Source organism: Populus alba, chromosome 4 (genome assembly GCF_005239225.2).
Source record: "Populus alba chromosome 4, ASM523922v2, whole genome shotgun sequence".
NCBI lineage: Eukaryota > Viridiplantae > Streptophyta > Magnoliopsida > Malpighiales > Salicaceae > Populus > Populus alba.
In genome coordinates this window covers 21,143,242-21,162,250 of record NC_133287.1, presented here as the reverse complement: position 1 = coordinate 21,162,250, position 19,009 = coordinate 21,143,242, and the positions used below count along the sequence as shown (strand labels likewise).

At 35.7% G+C, this 19,009-nt stretch overlaps 2 protein-coding genes across 4 annotated transcripts; one reads left to right on the top strand and one right to left on the bottom strand.

Annotated features, from left to right (window-relative positions):
- Positions 1-1,625: 1,625 nt before the first annotated feature.
- Positions 1,626-4,703, top strand: LOC118038849 (CASP-like protein 5A2). Of its 2 annotated transcripts, none has more exons than XM_035045308.2 (4): positions 1,626-1,770; positions 2,235-2,478; positions 3,121-3,253; positions 4,276-4,703. In XM_035045308.2, exons 2-4 carry the CDS (start codon positions 2,264-2,266, stop codon positions 4,465-4,467), a joined length of 540 nt encoding a protein of 179 aa, XP_034901199.1. In that variant the 5' UTR covers positions 1,626-1,770; positions 2,235-2,263; the 3' UTR covers positions 4,468-4,703. The 2 variants fall into 2 exon arrangements, with proteins under 2 accessions (XP_034901199.1, XP_034901201.1); XM_035045310.2 differs by having other exon boundaries at positions 1,679-1,792.
- Positions 4,704-9,737: 5,034 nt separating this feature from the next.
- Positions 9,738-18,697, bottom strand: LOC118038850 (homeobox-leucine zipper protein REVOLUTA). Of its 2 annotated transcripts, XM_035045312.2 has the most exons (19): positions 17,706-18,697; positions 17,024-17,183; positions 16,355-16,437; positions 16,153-16,243; positions 15,924-16,019; positions 15,693-15,806; positions 15,523-15,606; positions 15,245-15,397; positions 15,099-15,173; positions 14,572-14,678; positions 14,247-14,430; positions 13,208-13,396; positions 12,585-12,665; positions 12,025-12,159; positions 11,498-11,832; positions 11,219-11,324; positions 10,893-11,042; positions 10,352-10,549; positions 9,738-10,218 (listed from the first exon to the last, which is right to left on the bottom strand). In XM_035045312.2, exons 1-18 carry the CDS (start codon positions 17,942-17,944, stop codon positions 10,400-10,402), a joined length of 2,532 nt encoding a protein of 843 aa, XP_034901203.1. In that variant the 5' UTR covers positions 17,945-18,697; the 3' UTR covers positions 9,738-10,218; positions 10,352-10,399. The 2 variants fall into 2 exon arrangements, with proteins under 2 accessions (XP_034901203.1, XP_034901202.1); XM_035045311.2 differs by lacking the exon at positions 9,738-10,218 and having other exon boundaries at positions 10,242-10,549.
- Positions 18,698-19,009: the final 312 nt, after the last annotated feature.

Genomic DNA, 19,009 nt, shown 5'->3' with positions numbered 1-19,009 from the left:
AAAAAAAATTAAAAAAAGAAGAAAAAAATGTGCGTTTTTTATTTATTGTGGTTTTAAAAACTTGAAAACAACAACTACCATACGTCAACAATGATGAAAAAACAAAACATTTAAGATTTAAAGCATGGTATTTGAAACTTAAACACGTAAAACATTATCATATAGCATAAAGCGCGGATCAAAAGCATGGCAAATTAAAGAAACAAACAAAATCAAACAAAAAAAACATTAAAAAAAAAACAAAAAACTTGAAAGAACATAAAAAGAAAAAGCTAAAGTTAACGTTATTGATGCTCACCAAGCAAGCATAGTAGCAACAAAAGCAGCGATGGGGGGAGGAGGCAATCGAATAATGCCAGCAGGAAATAGCATTGAGTAAAAGAGTGGAGTGAGAGATGCAAGCAATAACAGCTACAAGGAGACGTAAATGCCAAGGTAAAAGGATTAATGGAAAAGGTTAGAATCCAACTTTAAAGACAAATTAACACACAAAAAGAAACCAGAGGATAAAAAGGATCTATAGACAATAGCCATGCTAAAACTAATTAAAGGGAAAAAAAGGAGGAGCGACAAGCCATCAGGACAATCAACCCTAGGTAAAAGACGATGAGAAAAACAAGTCTTGCGTCAGAAATCGAACAAAACATAGAATAACCAAACAAGTTGGAAAGGAAAGTTAAAAAGAATGAAGGTGCAAAATGAAAACATGGTAGGAAAAACGTGCCATGACAAAATCATAGTCCTCCAGACAAAGTCTCAAACAATCAACCCACCAATATCCCCGCAGGATTACTTTGCCTACTCTTGGACACCAAACAATCACCCAATCCAATCATGGACGCCCCTCCCTTCAATCTTTTTAAGCATGTCACAGTTCCAGAAACATTCTCAGCAACCCACAACCCTAATTATCTACTTATGAAAACAAAAAATTAAATTTGAATTAGAACAAATATAATGGCGTAGTTGGACTTGCGATAACAAGTGATTTTTAACAGTTAAATATGAGTCTGTTATAATTAGATAATGATTTTTCCTGGATAGATTATATAAAAGGCATAGCAGATATATTTATAGACCAGTGAGACAAGTCTAGATTTAAAAGGAGATTTGATTGGGATAGACCAGAATAACAATCCAAATCTTTACAGAAGTTTCCGCGTATCATTTTTGTTAGAATAGTTATGAAATCACTACTCTAACCGTTGAATCTTTATATTTTAAAAATCTCGTTTTAAAAACTTGATTTTGATAGTTTTTGTGATTTTTCTTATTAATTTTGAATTTTATATTTTTTTATTTGTAATTTTAAATTTTTATTTTGTTTTTCAGCCGAGGTAGTGTTTTGAGTCTATTTAAAGCTTCTAAAAAGAAAGAATGAAAAATTATTATTTGAGAGAAATAAAACTTGAAGTTCATATTTGTAGTCTTTTTTCCACGTTAGAATTCTTATAATTTTTATTTATTTGTTACTATATTTAGCTTCCGCTTATATAGATAAAAACAAAAACAGAACCATCTAGGTATGCACGCCAACTTCGCTACAGTAGTACATGACGAGATCAAAGAATTGATAATTAAGCATAGCTGTACAAAACCAACCAACCATCAAATCCCACTCACATCAAATAGCTCTCCAGGACGAATGAGACAGCCCAAAGATGAAGTGAATTAGATGCATACGATGCCTGCTGCCTCCAATTGGATCAACATAAAAATGAAACGGGGCCACATCTACCAATCAAACTAAAACCTAGAAGAGAAGAGAAGGCAAGCTTAGTACTGTGCGAATGTACAATGAATTTCTCTCCACATCCAATAGAAGAAACATTGAATTCGCCAGCAAATTTAGTTTTTTTTTTTAATTTTAATTTTAACTTTAACTTGTAATGTAATGTTGAAGTAAAGTAGACGAGCTACGAGAACTTTTTAGTTGTTTTAGTTTATTAATTAATAATTCATAAAAATTACTTGGTTTTTTTTGGTAGAATCACCAAATTATATGGGAGGAGAGAGATGAAAGAAATATTTGACTCTTGTCATAAAAACAAAAGAAATTCTCAGAAATAGTAATCGGATTTAGAATTGAAGATAGGAGATTCTATTGCTTTGTTTTCTGTGTGTTGATGCTAACTATTACTATTATTAACAACAATAGAACTAGTAAGATTTAACAACAAGCAGTTGTTGATACAGATTTCTACTATTATTAATGCAATGAATTAAACAAGCAGGTGGTGGTGGTGGAGGAGGAGCAGCAGAGATGAGTGTGAGCCATGCATCGATACATCCGGTGGAAGATCCGACGACGACGGATGGCGGAAACAATAACGCGCCGAGAGTGCGGATGAATGACATACAAGGGATGCCAGGCACCAAAGGCGGCCTTGCTTTGCGTCTCTCTCAGTTTGTATTTGCTGTTACGGCTCTTTCTGTCATGGCCTCCACCAGTGACTTCGCTTCTGTCACTGCATTCACGTAATTAAATTGCTTGCCTTCTTCTTATTCTTTCCTATCAATTGCTTGATTCTGCTTTCATGTTTATTTAAGAGAATTATAGGAATAGTTCAGATTCAAAACCCTAAGTTTAGTATTCCGTTGCTGCTGCTATGTTAAAGCAGGGAAGGTGAATGTTTCAAATGCCGTAGCAAGTAATTATGATACTAGAAAAAAAAAAAAGAGAGATAAAATTTATTCATGTTGTTTTTAGCATTTTGATTGATTTGTATGGGTCGTTGAAATTTATGCAGGGTAGTTGGATTGGTACATCATAAAGAGGCATACCTCTCTAAAGAGCTTATGATTTAGAGTATCCTTCCTTGTTTTGCATTAGCTTTCCTTGTCTGTATTTCAATGTGATCAGCAGTTCGGAAATACTAAGTAAGTCTGTTTGACATGTTCTGGATGAACTATTGATAAGATTTCATTGTTGATGAACGAGTTGTTTTACCCCAAGGACTGAATTGGTTGTGCTTTGAATGTCTTCTCTGTGCAATCATGCTGCTGAATTTTGCTACACTATCACTAATATGATGGAATGTCAGATTTTTAGGCGAACCATCATCTTAATTTTTTGATAACATCAATTCTTTTCTTTTCTTGTCTGATGTGCGATATCAGCTACCTAGTTGTGGCCGCTAGCTTGCAGTGCTTGTGGAGCCTTTGCTTGGCTATTGTTGATATTTATGCCCTTCTGGTGATGCGCTCATTGCAGAATTACAGGATTGTCATCTCTTTTGCCGTTGGTGATGGGGTAAGATGACAATGTCTTTAATGCAAAACTGAATCTTAACAGTCTATGTCTGGGCCATCCTTGTTCTCCTGTGTTGTTGGGAGCACATATCTTACCCTCCTAAAGATATATATGACTGCAAGTCTTATCTCAGCAATATACTACTCCCAAGGATATAGGCATTTTGCTTGTGCCCGAGGCCAGTCTTCTGCGTTCATAAGATTTGGTATCCAGGAAGTAATTTGAACTATTTGGTTTTTCACTTATAGATTTGAAGGCTTTCTTTTTCTATTCATCCATCCAATCTTCTGCATTTGTTGATTATTTGACTACCACCCCCTTGTTTTCCTTCCTTTTCCTTTTGATTTTCAGCATGTATGAGCTTAAGCTACAGTTACCATTGCTTGCCTTTTCTATGTAAACTAACATTTTCATTATCACCAGTCTAATGTATTAGCGTTAAGAAGCGGAGTCTGCATTGGGCCATAATTAGAGGAAACATTCAGCAAATCATTTCATCCTAATGCAGAATGGAATCATATTTGAATTTACTTGGGCTAAATATTCTTGACTAATCTCTCTTAGTGAAATGGGAAGAAGATATTGTTCATTATAATATCTTTCAAGTTCAAGTGCTGTAACTATAGTCGTTATGGTGTCTGCTCAAAGCTTTTGGGTGCATGCTACTCTAGGATTGTTGAAAATATCATCAATCCTGTACAGAGAGCGGAAACACCATATTTCATGGCCTTTGACTTTTAGTTGTGTTGGGATACGTCTCATAAGTTTTATCAGACATTTTCATAAGGTTTCCTTTTGTGAAATATGTTCATGATGATCATTCCAAAAATGAACATTGAACTGGAGAACAGAAGGGTTGCAGTAACACTCCCTTCCACTAAAACGATGCTGTTGGTTTCTTGTACATCATGTTCATTTTTTATCCTTCTTGACTTCACTTCAGTCATCGTCGCCATGCCATCTTGCAAGTTATTCTGTTTACATGTAAATTATGTTCTCAATTTTGTGTCATTTCCATGCAGATAGCTTCCACGTTCACATTTGCTGCAGCTTGTGCTTCTGCTGGCATCACAGTCCTTATCGACAATGATCTCGACAGCTGTGATGATAACCATTGTTTGCAGTTCGAAACTGCTACAGCCATGGCATTCATCAGCTGTTTCTCTGCATTGCCATCTTTTCTCTTGAACTTTTGGTCACTGGCATCACGATGAAGAAAAAACAACTTTTATGAATTAAAAAATTAATTGACAACACTGGCCATGTTGTGGTACCAACTGAAATACAAGACAGTCTTGTTTAATGTTTGTTGCATGTGTGTCTTGAAAGAAGGATGGATGCATTTCTCATTGCATGCGATTTTGTTGTAAATTGGAACGCAACTTTAACACATGGGGTGCTGTATATTTGCTTATTTAGGAAATGGATTTGATTGGATGACTTTGGTGTAGACATTCGCGAGGAGATCGTGTAATGACACATCCCAAGAATGGAAGCTCACAAACTTCATGTAAAAACCTGAAGGTGGTGCTTCTCGTGTGTGGACACAAATGGTTTAAACCAGCCATGTCTAATATGGCTGCATGATGAAGGTCAAGATTGAGACTGCAGCCAGTTAAGTGACCTAAATGTCGTGAATGGTGACAAGCATGGCTGCCATTATTGACTAAAATGAGGTCTGTTCCCCATTTTAGCTATTACAAATAAAAGGCGTTACGAGAGCTGAAAACGCACAAAGAAAAAGAGAGTAAGAGAGCTACGAGTGTGAAAGAAGTTTGAGTTGAGTAGTGTCTTTTTATTTTTTTAGCTAATGAAATCAACAGCTCTATGGATGTGTGTAAATTATCGAATTACGTTAAACAACGTGTTGTGTTTAGGATCCTAGCTAACCATCAAAGATCCTAGCTAACAATCGGTAGAAAAAACAATGTATGTTTGATCTTTGCCTAGAATTCAAAGTCTTTCAAAATGTGTTCTTAATAGCTTATTGTGAAGGGGAGGCTAAGAGGAATACGCTAGAGAAAACAAGTAAAATATTGGCAGTGGCAGGATATGTCATGTTCAAATGCATTGTGACCATTTGAAGAAGAACGATGAGAATAAATCTGCTAATACAATAATGGAGGATGTATATGAATTATTATTACTTTTTGTTTACATCCCTTTTGATTATTGGGTGTTAGACTCGAGAGCCTCATTCCACATTACTCCGTACCATGAGATATAATGAATTATATTATCAGTGGTTATGGTGTGGTGTATTGAGTAGATGAAGAGCCATTGAAGATTACAGGCATAAGAGATGTGGAAATAAAATCATCTAATGGCTTTTGTATGGAGTTTACAATAAAGAAGAACCTGATCTCTATAGGAAAACTTGATAAAAATGGCCATTCCATAAATTTTATCAGAGACATGTGGAAGGAGCAATAGTTTTGGCACGAGGAAAGAAAACTAGTACCTCGTATATAACCTCAACATCAAATGATACTAGTGCTAGTGCTAAAGCTGAAAATCAGGTAGAATTATGGAACTATAGACTTAGCCATATAAGTGAAAATGAAATAAATTTACATCTTTTAAAAGGAAAATATTTGAGTCATATAGGCGGAAGAACAAATTTCTATCCATTTGGTGAAATAATTAATTTCCACCAAGATAAAACAATGTTCTTTGTAAGATTTTTTGGCTAAGGTCCAATAACATCTATTCCCATCGTGAATAGCCAAGATGATGACATGTTAAATAGGAAAGATATATACGCTTGAAACTTGTGATATTTCCTGATGTATTCTATAAAGTCTCTTTTAATGGTTATCCATAAATAACTAGATCTTTATATTTGACTAGCTATTATATGTCTATTTTCATAAGTAGCACAAATTCTCTCATAGAATTCTTGTAATGCTTTCTTAATTTTTGCTTGGTTTAGACATCTTTGTAAGGTTCCATCAAATGACATCTTATATTGAGTCCCTTCATCCAAGTAGTATTCCATTTTCATCCTCCAAGTTTTTTTAACTATCTTGGATACCCCTTCAGGATGCTCTCGATGTTGAATAAACTTATTTTTATCATGATACCAAGGATTATCATTTATTTCGCCCTCAACTGAATAATAATAGGCCTGGCAACTCTTGATTTCAATACAAACTGGTTGCACTATGATTTTGTAATCAATTATAGCCATAGAAGCTACAGTTACCAAGACATCTATGAATTGGTTTTTATCCCTCCTTAAATGTGTGAATTTTATTTTACAAAACCGTTTGTAAGTTTGGAGAGGTATTCTTGGTATGACCCTAATTTTTCATCCTTAGTTAGTCATTCACCCTTCACTTGGCAAATTATTAGCATAAAATATTTGTACACTTTCATCTTTTTTATCTTTTACTCTAAAGCAACTTCTAATCCATGAATACAAGCCTTGTCTTTTGCAATGTTGTTGCTACACTCAAATTGCAATTTGATTGAGATTAGAAATTACTTTCTACTTGGCGAGATTATCATAGCTCTGCCTCATTACCTAATACATTTACGACACCATTGAAATGCATGGTCCACCACTCAGTATTCAAGAAATACTATCAAAACATCTTCGTTAGATAAGTGGAAGTTTAAGGGCTCATAGTCTTCAATATCATATTCAACTAATAACATTTTTTATCTGGCTATCCTACTTGACAAGTAAGACTTTTCAAAGATGGGAACAACTACTAAAGGAGTCCTCGAATAAAAAGCAAACTTGTTCAAACTATTTACAATAAATTTATATTTGTTGTGTAAATCCACTTCTTAGGCCTATAAATGTATACTTGGAAAGCCAAAAATAGCATTGAATATGTTAGTATGGAAAAATATCTTAGGCTAGTATGAAATGAATTAAAAAGAAGTTTGAAGGACATACTTTATGATAAAATGAAATAATTGTATTAGTTAATGGACACATGGTTAGATAACATGATAAAATAAGTGTTTTTGATCGAATGAGTAAATTAGTGGCTAAAAAAGAGACATGATAAATATATAAATGAATGGAAGAATGAGTTGAAAGCCCTAAAAAAACATAAAAAATGTTTGAAATTAATGAGTTAATCAAAATTAGCTTATAAAATGACAGAAATATAGTGGAGATGAACTAAAGAAAATAATTAATTAAAAATATAGTACACGTTTGAAATAAAAAAAGATGGTTGATGAGTTAAGACAGTATCTATGATGCTGAAAAGGAATTAAATGATTGGTGAATTCAAAATTTAATTAAAGTATAGATTAGAGGTATGACATGGGATTAAGGAATCCTTAAACGGATCCAAGTACAATTTAGGAATAGTGAAATAGAATATATTACATTATGAATTGAAAAATGATATAGATTTGATATACTTGTGAGCAAAGAAATATGGGATTAAAGAAACAAGGTTGTACATTATTAAATACAATGAATATCCTGAAGTGATTCCAGGAGCTAAATAAGATGTATACATTTAGAAAAGGAAACCCAATCAATCCTATCAAGAAGAAAAGTGCCATGGAGTGTATCCCTCGATACCCCCTCAAGTTGGAGAATGAATGAAGACTTGAAATGCCTAACTTGCGAAGAAGATGCAAGAAATGGTCACAACCCAACTCTTTGGTAAAAATGCTAGCTATTTGATTCATAGAAGAAACATGAGAAATAATGATGATCCTGGAGTTAACATGTTCCCAAATAAAATGGCAATCAACCTCAATGTTTTGTTCATTAATGAAAAACAGGATTAGTAGCAATGTTAAGAGCTACTTCGTTGTCGTAATGTAGATGGGTCGGAGAAGAAAAATTAATTTGTAAGTATCAAAGGAGACTACGAAGCCAAATTAGTTCACTAGTGGCAGAGGTCACGAACCCAATTTGTCGTGGAGTATGGGCGCGTGAGGTTTGAAGCTCGATGCTCTTGGAAGCACAAAAAGCTTTGAAGGCATGAGAGGTAAACTCCTGATAGTCTGGATGGAAAGATTGTATTGTGTCTGAACTATATTACAAAAGAAAGTTAAGAATTTGAGTGTTTCAGCTTTTCGACGCATTAAATAAACCCACGTGCACCTAGAAAAATCATCTACAATACTTAAAAAATAATGTGTTTGATAATAGCCCAGACATCGTAATTAATTAAAGATAAACATCTCAAAATTTTATTAGAACTAGTAGGAATAGGTAGACGAGTTGTTTAGGTTTGTGGCACACATTATAGATAAAATCTTGAAAAATAACATTATTCAAAAGTAGAATTTGTTTGAGATGAGAAAAAGGAAACATGGCCTAAACGCTGATGCCATAAGGTGGCATTCTTAGTGCTTCAAGCTGAATGAGCAACACTAGAATCGACATTGAAAGAGAATTGATAAACCATATATTGCAATCTACCCACTCCAGTCAGCCTCCTCGTTTGAAGGTCCTGAGAGACACAAAAAATCATCAAAGAAAAGGACCACACAATTTAAATCTTAGGTTGTCTTTCCAACAGACAATAGGTTACAAGAGAAGCCAGAGACACGAAGAACATCCTGAAGCTTTAGATGAGGATTGATGGTACTATCCCCTATACGAGTAACAAGTGATTTATGACCATTTACCGACTGAGGCATGATTTGAAATGGCAAATCTGTGATCAAGAAGATCACAAGAACCAACCATATGGTAACGGGCACCATTGTCTACGACCCACATTCTGCTAGACTTGCGGCCAGCATAATTAGCAAGACTAAGGGATCCTCCATCAGAAAACATATGAGCTGGTTGTATTGGTTCATGGGAAGAACAGAAAAAGGTGAAACATTGTGGCCATCATTTGCGTTAGATGTGCTGGTGGGCTGGACAGAATCGATTGAGGTCACAACATGAGTGGTTGGCTCTCGGGTTGCAGGTTTGCTCGGTCTCTCCTGATCAGTACGGCAGCGTGATTTCCAACTTGGAGGAAACCCTTTCAGCTGGTAGCAGTCAGTTTGTGTGTGCCCTGTATGGTGGCAGTACTCACACCGCTGCTGAAATTTGTGCTGCCTCCTATGCAGGTTTGTGTTGGCAGCGAGGGCAGTGGCTTCAAGGACAGGAATTTGAGACCCCGCTACTGTTTGTTGTTTTTCTTCATGGATGATCATGCCGTATAATGTTTAAACAAGACAAAAGGTGGAGTTATTATACAATTTACCCTAAATTCAATATGAGTTTAATAATAAAATTTATTTGCAAGCCACAAATACAAGACAAAAATTATAGTTATAATGTAATTCACCATAAAATCTTAAAATATAAAAAGTGAAATGCAGTTTTTATGTAGAAATATATAAAAGAACAGGACATTTGGCTAGTAGTCTTTTCAGGCATTTGAGGTGATTTGGCTATGAAACTTTTTAACCATTTTGTTGGCTATCATAATTTTAAAACATGGTATATAAAAAAATTATAATCTGAAAACATAACATTTCCTTGGCTTCGTTTAACATTGCATTCCAAAAAAACATTACTTTTAAAAACAATTACTATTAACAATCTCATTACACTAACACTATCTAGCGTTTCTCCATCTTAATTTCTTTATATTCACATTTTGGCACAGCAACAATCCTAAACAGTTGTGTTTTTTTCTCGAAAAAAAAAAAGGTAAAATGCCAGGGCGCGAATACACACGCAAAAGTCAAAGACCTCCATTTAATGAGTTAGTGGATAAAACAAACATGAATCTTGGATAGAATCCCACGAGAGCCAAGAAGACAGGAGTGAACAGACTTTAAAAAATGCACCAAGGTTCAGTAGCAGAAGCTGCGCAACTAGCATTTAAAGCCCTCGGAAATCCCAATCTGGATAGCAAGGAAAAGTCCAACCGAGTACCAGCAGTGCACTTTCGAGGTTTTACCCCAAAAAACAGTGCCAGTGTGGAGGTAATAAATGGCAAAACATTGAAATGACATCTTTAAGACATTCCTGGAAACTGCAAGAAAAGCTCCAATGATGTTGGAAACGAAAATGTATATTTATTTACATGGACAAGGCAAAAACCTGCAGCTGGGTTTAAATATTTACTATAAAACTTCTCTTTTCATTTTAAAAAATCTCTACCATACCGTTGTTCTCGTATTCGACTGCATAGTTGGATAAATGAACTGTGGAGTTCACAAAAAAGACCAGTTTACAAAAGAGAAAGCAATGCAATGAACAGCGTTCTCTTCTGCAGAAAGCACTTTCCAAGCAACAGCTTGCTCATATGAAACATTACGCCCCATTGTTGACATGCAGATTCCAGCAGGCAAGCATGCAAATCCCTGATCAGGGAAAAAGGACAAGTTTCATCGATTAGGATTTGTAAGTAAAACAATTTATTTTCCACTTTTTCCCAATTAAGGTAACACGGAGACTGGCTGAGGCCAAATATAGTGGAAGAAAAAAGGCACAGGATCCACGTTATCTTAAATCGATCCATAGAATTTAAGTTCAAAATCACAAGAAAGAGCACCTACAATTTTGCTGATCTTTACAATGCCTTATAATGATGAGGGAAATTCTAGTGAAGAACCTAACTTGACAGCTAACATCCAATGTTTCTCAACATGTAGACAAACATATGGTCAAGAGAACAAACAGAACGTATTTCCATGTAAAACTTACCTGTTGCATTAACTTTGCAAATTCTGTATACAATGCCTTGCGTCCAGATTCATTGAATATCTTATCGAGTGTGATATCTTGTAGAGCCACTAGAGTTGTCTCCAGCATGTCAAGCCCTGCCTGATTGGCAAAGATGAAAACTGGCAGCGACTGCAAAACCAAAAAAAAACACAGATACATGAAAAATTTCTGATGTTATTTCAGACACTGAAGATTGAATGATCTCCTCAGTAGTGGAGCACTGGTGTAGCATGTGCAATTTTCAGAAGCACTTCAACTAAATATTTGACAGATATACTGTGCTATCCAATTGGATGTAAATGTACCTTCAACGAACAACATAAAATTGCATCTGGATGATGCCATAGATGTTTCAGGACAGAATCTCCACCCACAGAATCAGATCTCAGTAATTCTGCTCCTAAATGGTAACTAAGCAAGAAAAGAAAAGATCATGAAGTTCTATCAAGCTCAAATTATCATTGAAGATGCACTACAAGATGCTATAGAAAAATAATGAGCAACTCGGTCATTAGCACTACATTAGTATTAATATTAATATAATATAGTCACTAAACCATGATGATAACTTAAGCAGAACTTGCCTGTGACTTTGGCAGATCCAGTGAGCCAAGGTTAGAGCTTCAGGAGATCCTGCAGATAGCTTTGGTCCCAAAACTGGACTCAATCCTGATGGAGATATGGCCATGGCAACCCTCTGGACAGATGAAATCACACTACGTACGTACTGACGTGCCATGGTGGCAACATTATCCTGTAGATTGCTCTCAAAAGGGAACTGGAAGGCAATAGTCAACACTGATCGCAAACTATGACTCGATGAGCCATCCACTGCAGCGTGGTTTATCGCCAGCCCCGCTTCAAGACTTGATGTTAGATCCAGAGTACAATTTGTAGTCAATACCTCCTGTGTATCCTTCTGTATAGCAACATTGGCATATTAAAATAAAAAATGTCATGCAACTTTCAGCAAGGCCTCGAGTAAACACAAGGTAAAACACAACTGAGACAAATATGTTTACTTAAGAAGCAACATATTTCGCGAATGAGTATCTTGTCCAGTTGAGCCAATGGAAAGGAAAAATTACAGTGAAATCCACTCAAACTTAACTGCTTTTGATTCCAGAGGAATGATGCGGAAACCAGAAGGTAGCAGTGGAGCATCATCTGGAAACATTTCATCAATTGGAGCAAAAACTAGTTCAGAACAGGCTCCAACAGCATTCTCATCAATTCCACTACATATCTGCCCAAAACAAGGGAAACCCATTAAAGCACATGCAGCCAGTTCTTATTAGTATACACATGTCTGGTTAAAGAGCACAATCAGGCCTCTCTTAGGCAGCTGTAAGTACAGCATAAACAAAACTTAGCGCAAAAGAAATTCTCTGAATTCTGTAACATAAAGTAAATAGGGAGGAAATGGGAAACTGATCGGACCCTGGAACATGGTATAAATTACACAGGAAAACTATGAACCAAGTAGGCCCATCAACTATGCTACCTTGCCAAAGTTGAACATGTCAAGGTTAGCCATGTCAAAAATGGGGCGCAGATTGCAACTATAGCAACCCCAAAACTCCTTGACACTCATTTAAACAAAAAATTCAAACTACTACATGCTATAGCAGGTTGAAAAAGGTAAATAAATAAAGATGCTAAAAGCAGCACCTGTAGGAGATGGATGTCCTGTGAAACAAAAGCATCTTCTTGTGCAAAAGAATGGCCTTCAAGTCGAATAACTTCAAGCAACTGGAGCAAAAGTTTCAGTTAGGAGCAAAAGTAATTGAAAATGTTTGTTGTGCAGCACAAATAATTGCACTCATTGCAGGTTAAGATCTATATTTAGCAGGCACAACATTTTTGTATGAACAGAAGACTCGCCTATCAAACCATGACAATGTTTTTGAAATCCCACAGAGGACTAGGGTGGGAGGTTATGAAAGAGGAAGCAACCACAGACACAAAAAGCAAATGCTCAGTACCCATCATGACAGTTTGAACACTGAATATGTTAAGGAGGTGATTAAACTCTACTGCAGTGAAGATACTGTAAGGGAGGTCCTGCAGAAAAATAGCTTGATGCTAGGATGATAAAAAGCTTAACACCTCATTATTATTACTTTTTCAATATGAAAAAAAAAAAATAAGAAAGAAAGGAAAAACCCACAGGGAATCAAAATGCAATATGATTAGGATAACACATCCCATTTTTTAAGCAATCGCACATTCCTATTTATTCAGTATACCAGCAATCTAGCATGATGATTAAATGATTGCATCAGATAACATACCTCTTCTTGTTCAATTGTGTGGCCCAGTGGCATGGTGATTTGGCTCCCAGTAAACCTCATGGGCCTCATTCCTGGATATGCATATGAACCAGCCTTCCACAATGCAGCAGAATAGGCATCAACACTGAAATCAGCCCACTCAGCATGATGCTCCCTTAGGAAACAGACCAGCACAGCAGGATGCACATCCTAGCAGATAAAAGCAAAGAAGAAATCAGTTTTATCCAAAGACATGTTGCACTAATTCTTACTTTTAATCACACAAACTTTTCACCCCCTTTACTTTTGTTTGGTATTAATTTGGGGGGAGGAAAATTTCAAGGTTTGGGGAGAGGTAGGGAAATTTTGGAGGAAAATTTTTTGGTTTTCATGATTTTTCCTCTCTTTTTTGAATTTAATATTTATTCTTTTTTTTATTCCACATCCACTTTCGAACTACAAATAATATTATTTGATTTTTTTAAGATAAAACTTCATTGTAATATTGATTTGATTTAAATTGAGACCCGATATTAGTCCTAATTTTTTCAATTCCTACCAAACGCTTAACAATTCAACCTTAAATGTTCTCTCTTTAAAAAATTTCCCTCCAAATTTTTAACTCCATATGGCAAACTAAGATTTCCTCTTTGTCAAAAACCAGTAAACCAAAATTTGGCATCTTTTGACAAGGAAATTTTGAACTTAAAGATTGTTCATACATAGCAAGAAGGTTAAAAAGCCACAGAGCATCAGGTGAATATCCTGAAAATAATTCTGTTGTAAATCCAGATTTCAGATGTAAGAACAAATAGAAAGTCGAAAGAAAATATGATGAAAACTATAAGCAATGTCAAAGTCATGGCAAAATATTAAATTGATCAGAAAATGTACTTTATTAAACAGTTGCAATTAGCACTCAAAATGGAAATGTAAACAAGCTTCCTTATTCAGGGTTTGCTGGAAATGCAGAAGAATGTAGTTAACAATTACCCTCAAAATATTTCTTTATTGTTTCAATAGGCAATAGAAAATTTGTGATCATAGTTTCAAAACTTACTTGCAGTAGCATGGAAGCTTTCGCACAAAGAATCCCTCCCAAGAATGAAAAAGAATGAGCAGAATTATTAGCACCAATCAAATTCTTGGTTGAGTTAACTGCAATTATTACATCCTCAGCTCCATCCGCATTCATTAGTGACCAGCCATCATCATTAAACCCATTGATGGCATCATTGAAACCTCTACATGAAGTTGACATGGAACACAAATATACAATTAAATCATCCATATGCACACCTTGAATGCTCAAATACACATTGATTTGGTCCACATGAATGTCTTTGCAAGAAAACCACTTAAATTAACAGACACTGTCATAGTACCTGCTTAATCTTTGGTTAAAGGTTCTCAGAACAGCTGGTTGCCTTCCCAAACCATACACCACCTCACCACTGGTTTCATGAGCTACTTGCCTGACATAACGCAGTGCCTTGAAAGCAACCAGATAATCAGTACTGTAGAGTTGAAACTTGTCTTATCCATGAAAGCCATGACTCCATACACAGCAGACCAATAAATAAACACTCCACATATCAATATAATAACGTTTAACAAGAGAGGAACTATGCCCACATTTGAAAAAGAAAGGAAAAGGAAAAGGTTCCTAATTTTCAACTAGTAGAGCAATAGCCTCCAATTTCACAGGCATATAAGGCATCTCAACCAAATCAAGTAACAATTTAAAACAAACTCAAATTATTGCATCCTGCATCCCATGCAAAACATTGATCAGATAAGAATTCTTATTGAGGGTAAGTCCTATTATAATAGTAAATAAATAAAAAGCAGAGACAGTTGAGTCCTTACAATACTGCTTTATGAAAGATGGTTGCAGTAAGAACCCACTCACCGCAATGGTCATTTTCTGTGCCACTGCTTTTGATGATTCATAAAGTGGTCGAAGCACCTCAGGCACACTCCATGCCTGGAAAAAATATGAAAGAATTACCTCTGACTTATGAAGAGACATAAAATGCCAACTGTCTAAAACTGTACCTGAAGATTCAGGTGATCCACGATGTGGATAATTGACCCTCCTTCACATGGCCTTATCAAATAGCCACTAGGAAGCATTTCAGCCCTCACAAACTGGGCAGCGGCAGCTGCATCGGGGCCAGCACCATAACCAGAAAGTGATCTCTCACAGACCTTAATATAAGATGTACAAATGAGACATCTAAAGCTGAATACAGCGTTGATGTTGACTCTAAAGCTGAATTGTCAATCAAGAATTAATCTATACGAATGAGCTGAACTATAGAAGACATGTGTACCACAAGGCTGCCATTCTCTAAACTTGTAGTGTATCTCAGAGTCCACATATCCCGTGCTGGAGCAAGAGTAGTTGGAGCATATATCTAAACCAATTTCAACTTTTAGCTGCTCTTGTAAAAATCCATAAAGAATAGCAGAGGAAATCAAGCCTTTATCCATTCTTGATTACCTGACTGTACACTAGTTCAATTGTTCCACCATTTCCAGCAGGAAACATAGTGAAAACTTCAAGGTTCCGACAATCACGGAACCAAGATGGACGATCTTTAAGGATCTCTGCAATCTGTCATATATTTTGAAAAAAAAAATCATATATCATATATATACCACATTAAAACAAGCAGCCAGTAATCAATGTCAAGAAACAACTTAAATTATTTACAGATATGAGTGTGAATACCTTTTTAGGTTCTAAACTTACTAGACCGCAGGCTCTTGCTGCCACTCCACCGCACCTTTGTGAAATGGAAAAAATCCCAATCGAATCCGGACCAGGCTGCCAACAAATTTAAATGATTCATTCAGATAGAAAAGGTGTATAAAGAAAATCTATCAATTAAAAGACCAGTGGAATAGATGCACGCACACACACATATATAAAACAAAAAAAAAAAAAAAAAAATAAAAACCTTCATTCCAGGCATCTGGACCCACTCGACAGCAGTTCCTGTGGCCTTTGCAAGGAACTCTGACAAGGTCTCCTCTGCTATTGAGAGGAGTCTGAAAAAAAAAAAAAAAAACCACAATATTAGTTGGATGGCACACTGACAAACAAGCATTCCGCTAACCACAAAAACAAAATGGAAAAGAGATCCAGGTATCTGAGATTACCCAGAAGGGTTATTGGCATCTCTTAGTGAATGTTGTGGAGTGGCAACCACAGAGTCACAGCTTGCATCAGTTACTGTTGGTGCCTGTACCAATATCAACTTCAATAAATCATGTCTACATCAAATGCTTAATTCATGGAGCTCGGTTAGAGCTATATTTACAAAACAGCAAAAGCATACTATTGGTGCTACAACTAATTAAGCACCAAGCGGAGCATGACCAAACATGGGAAGAAAATGTGACAAGAAAATAGAGGCACATAATAAGTTTAAAATTACTAGCTGGTATGAAGAAAAGTACATGATAATAATGATATGTAGTTACTATAATTTTTCCTTCCCCTAGAAGTTGGCTTTGTTTAGACTAGAGTTAATGCTAGGGCCTCAGGCTGCAACAAAAATCATACATAGATTAGAACAACATCATTAACACAGATAAAATGCACCTTCTACACCGCAAAATCGGTGACACATGGCAAAACCATTGACACATGGCAAAACCATCAACGTTGGAATCACCCAGAAGTGTTAGTTAAAGTTACTTTGGGTCATCATGCCAAACGTATATTCCAAGATCATCCCCAGCACTACCCAATTTGCACTATGGATCATCATAACGAATGAATGGAAACAACAATTTATAAATAAAAGACCACGATCAGAGACTTACAGTTTGCAGTTGTTGCCGCATGAAACCATTTTCGCACACCAGCTGTGACACCTGTTTTTGAAGGCGATCATTCTCCTCCATCAACAGTTTATTCATTGCTGTCAATTTCCTGTTCACAGTCTGGAGTCTTGAGGACTCTTTTCTCTGCTTCTCTCTACACCTGCACATCCAAACAGCACCCAACTTCTCTCAGTGTCCCAGGAAACCCCTTCATCCCCAGAAGAAATTAACACTGTGATCTCTTTACACACATCCCAACTTCAACTTATCAAAAACCCAAATTGGAGTAACCCATACAAACTAATGCATCCTATGAATGGAAGCACATAAATCCAGTGTGAAATCATGATCCAATTGAGGAAGGTTTACACTAATAGCAAAAGGGAAGAAGCTTGCGAACAAACAAAATTCAAATTGCAGAAAAGATGCAGTGTTTCTCCCACCTAAATTAAAAAAAAAAAAAAAAAAAAAAAAAACTACCCTGGTAGTACTCTTTAATTTACCAGTCTGATACTTAATGAAACTTAATTATTTGGCATCAATGCATTTAATGTCAAAGTGAAAAACTTCTTTATTAAATGCTGCTAATCCAGTCCCTCTAAGACCTGATCCCCAAAAAATTGAATCAAAATAAAAGTCAAAGTAAATTATTTTAGTAATTTTAGTATCTTTTTATCTTAACCTGCGATTTTGAAACCAGACTTTGATCTGCTTCGGCTCAATATTAGCTAAAATGGGGCACTCTCTAATCAATTGTTGCCTACGCAAAGAGCTGGGCTTAGGGCACTCCGCGTAAACTCTTTCAAGAGCCTCCACTTGCTCTGCTGTGTACCGAACATACTTCCCATCATCAGTAAGGTGCTTGTTTATGTTCCCACTACTGCTGCTCTCTCGGTGCAGAGGGGCCACTTCCATGGCCATTTCCACCACAAAATAAATAATCAAACACAGAGCAATAAAGGAATCAGGAGGTGTCTGCTTTCTTTATGGGGGTTAAGATTCTTTGGTTCTCTTCCTCTTTGCAAGACATAAGAAAGGAGAAAGGAAAAGAACAGTATGATTTGAGCTTAAAAAAGAAGAATCTTGAAACTTAAAAAAAAAGAAGGATGGAATTCTTCTTCTACTTCTTCGTCTGCAGAGGTTTAGAACAATACATATGTAATACTATGAACAGACACATAATCCGAGTGTGTAATTTTGTGAGAAACCTCTGCGTTTGTTTTTAGTTTCAAGAAAAGACCCCAACTACTGCTTTAAAACAAAAAAAAACCAAAACCAGCAGCTTTGAAAGAGAGCTAAAATCCAAACTTCAGATTATTTGATCTCAAATCAGTGTCACAGTGATCACATCAAAGAAGTTTTTAAAAATAAGAAAGAAAACTAGAACAAAGGGCTCCCTCAAGAAGGAGAGCTCTCCCAGTCCCAGTGGGTTTGACATTAGAGAGCAGCTGCTGCTATGAAAAATACAGAAATGAAGAAAAACAAAGCAACCCTAACCAGAACGAAACCTTGCTACTTGCTAGAGACTTGAAGGGATTTCATTAGCGTGTGCGTGTCTGACAGTGAGTGATCTAAGTCAGGGCTTGAAACGGTAAAGGAGAAAAAGCGAGGACAGGAAATGGAAAGGAAAGCGAGAGAAAGAGCAGTTTCATTTTGCACACATCCCCACAAATTAACTTGGCCTCTGTTGCGTGCTTGTCATTATTTGTGAATGCGCTTCAAACTATATTTTTTGAAAATATTTTTATATTTTTAAATTATTTTATAAATTAATATTAAAAATAATTTTTTAAAATAAAAAAAAATATTATTTTAAAGTATTTTAAATTAAAAATATTTTAAATTCCAATAGCTACAACACTCTCAAATAGCCCATAAATATTGTTGTGGTTTTTTTATTTTTTGACACTGTTTGACATTATTAACTGTGATTTTTGAAATTTTTATTTTTTAAAAAATAATGTTTTTATTATTTTAATATATTGA

Coding starts and splice junctions, on each gene's coding strand:
- LOC118038849 (XM_035045308.2), top strand. CDS start 2,264: ATGAGTGTGAGCCATGCATCGATACATCCGGTGGAAGATCCGACGACG. Junction 2,479..3,120: donor GCTTCTGTCACTGCATTCAC/GTAATTAAATTG, acceptor GTGCGATATCAG/CTACCTAGTTGTGGCCGCTA. Junction 3,254..4,275: donor CTTTTGCCGTTGGTGATGGG/GTAAGATGACAA, acceptor ATTTCCATGCAG/ATAGCTTCCACGTTCACATT.
- LOC118038850 (XM_035045312.2), bottom strand. CDS start 17,944: ATGGCCATGGAAGTGGCCCCTCTGCACCGAGAGAGCAGCAGTAGTGGG. Junction 14,431..14,571: donor TTTAACCAAAGATTAAGCAG/GTACTATGACAG, acceptor AACTTCATGTAG/AGGTTTCAATGATGCCATCA. Junction 12,666..13,207: donor ACACAATTGAACAAGAAGAG/GTATGTTATCTG, acceptor CTTTTGCTCCAG/TTGCTTGAAGTTATTCGACT.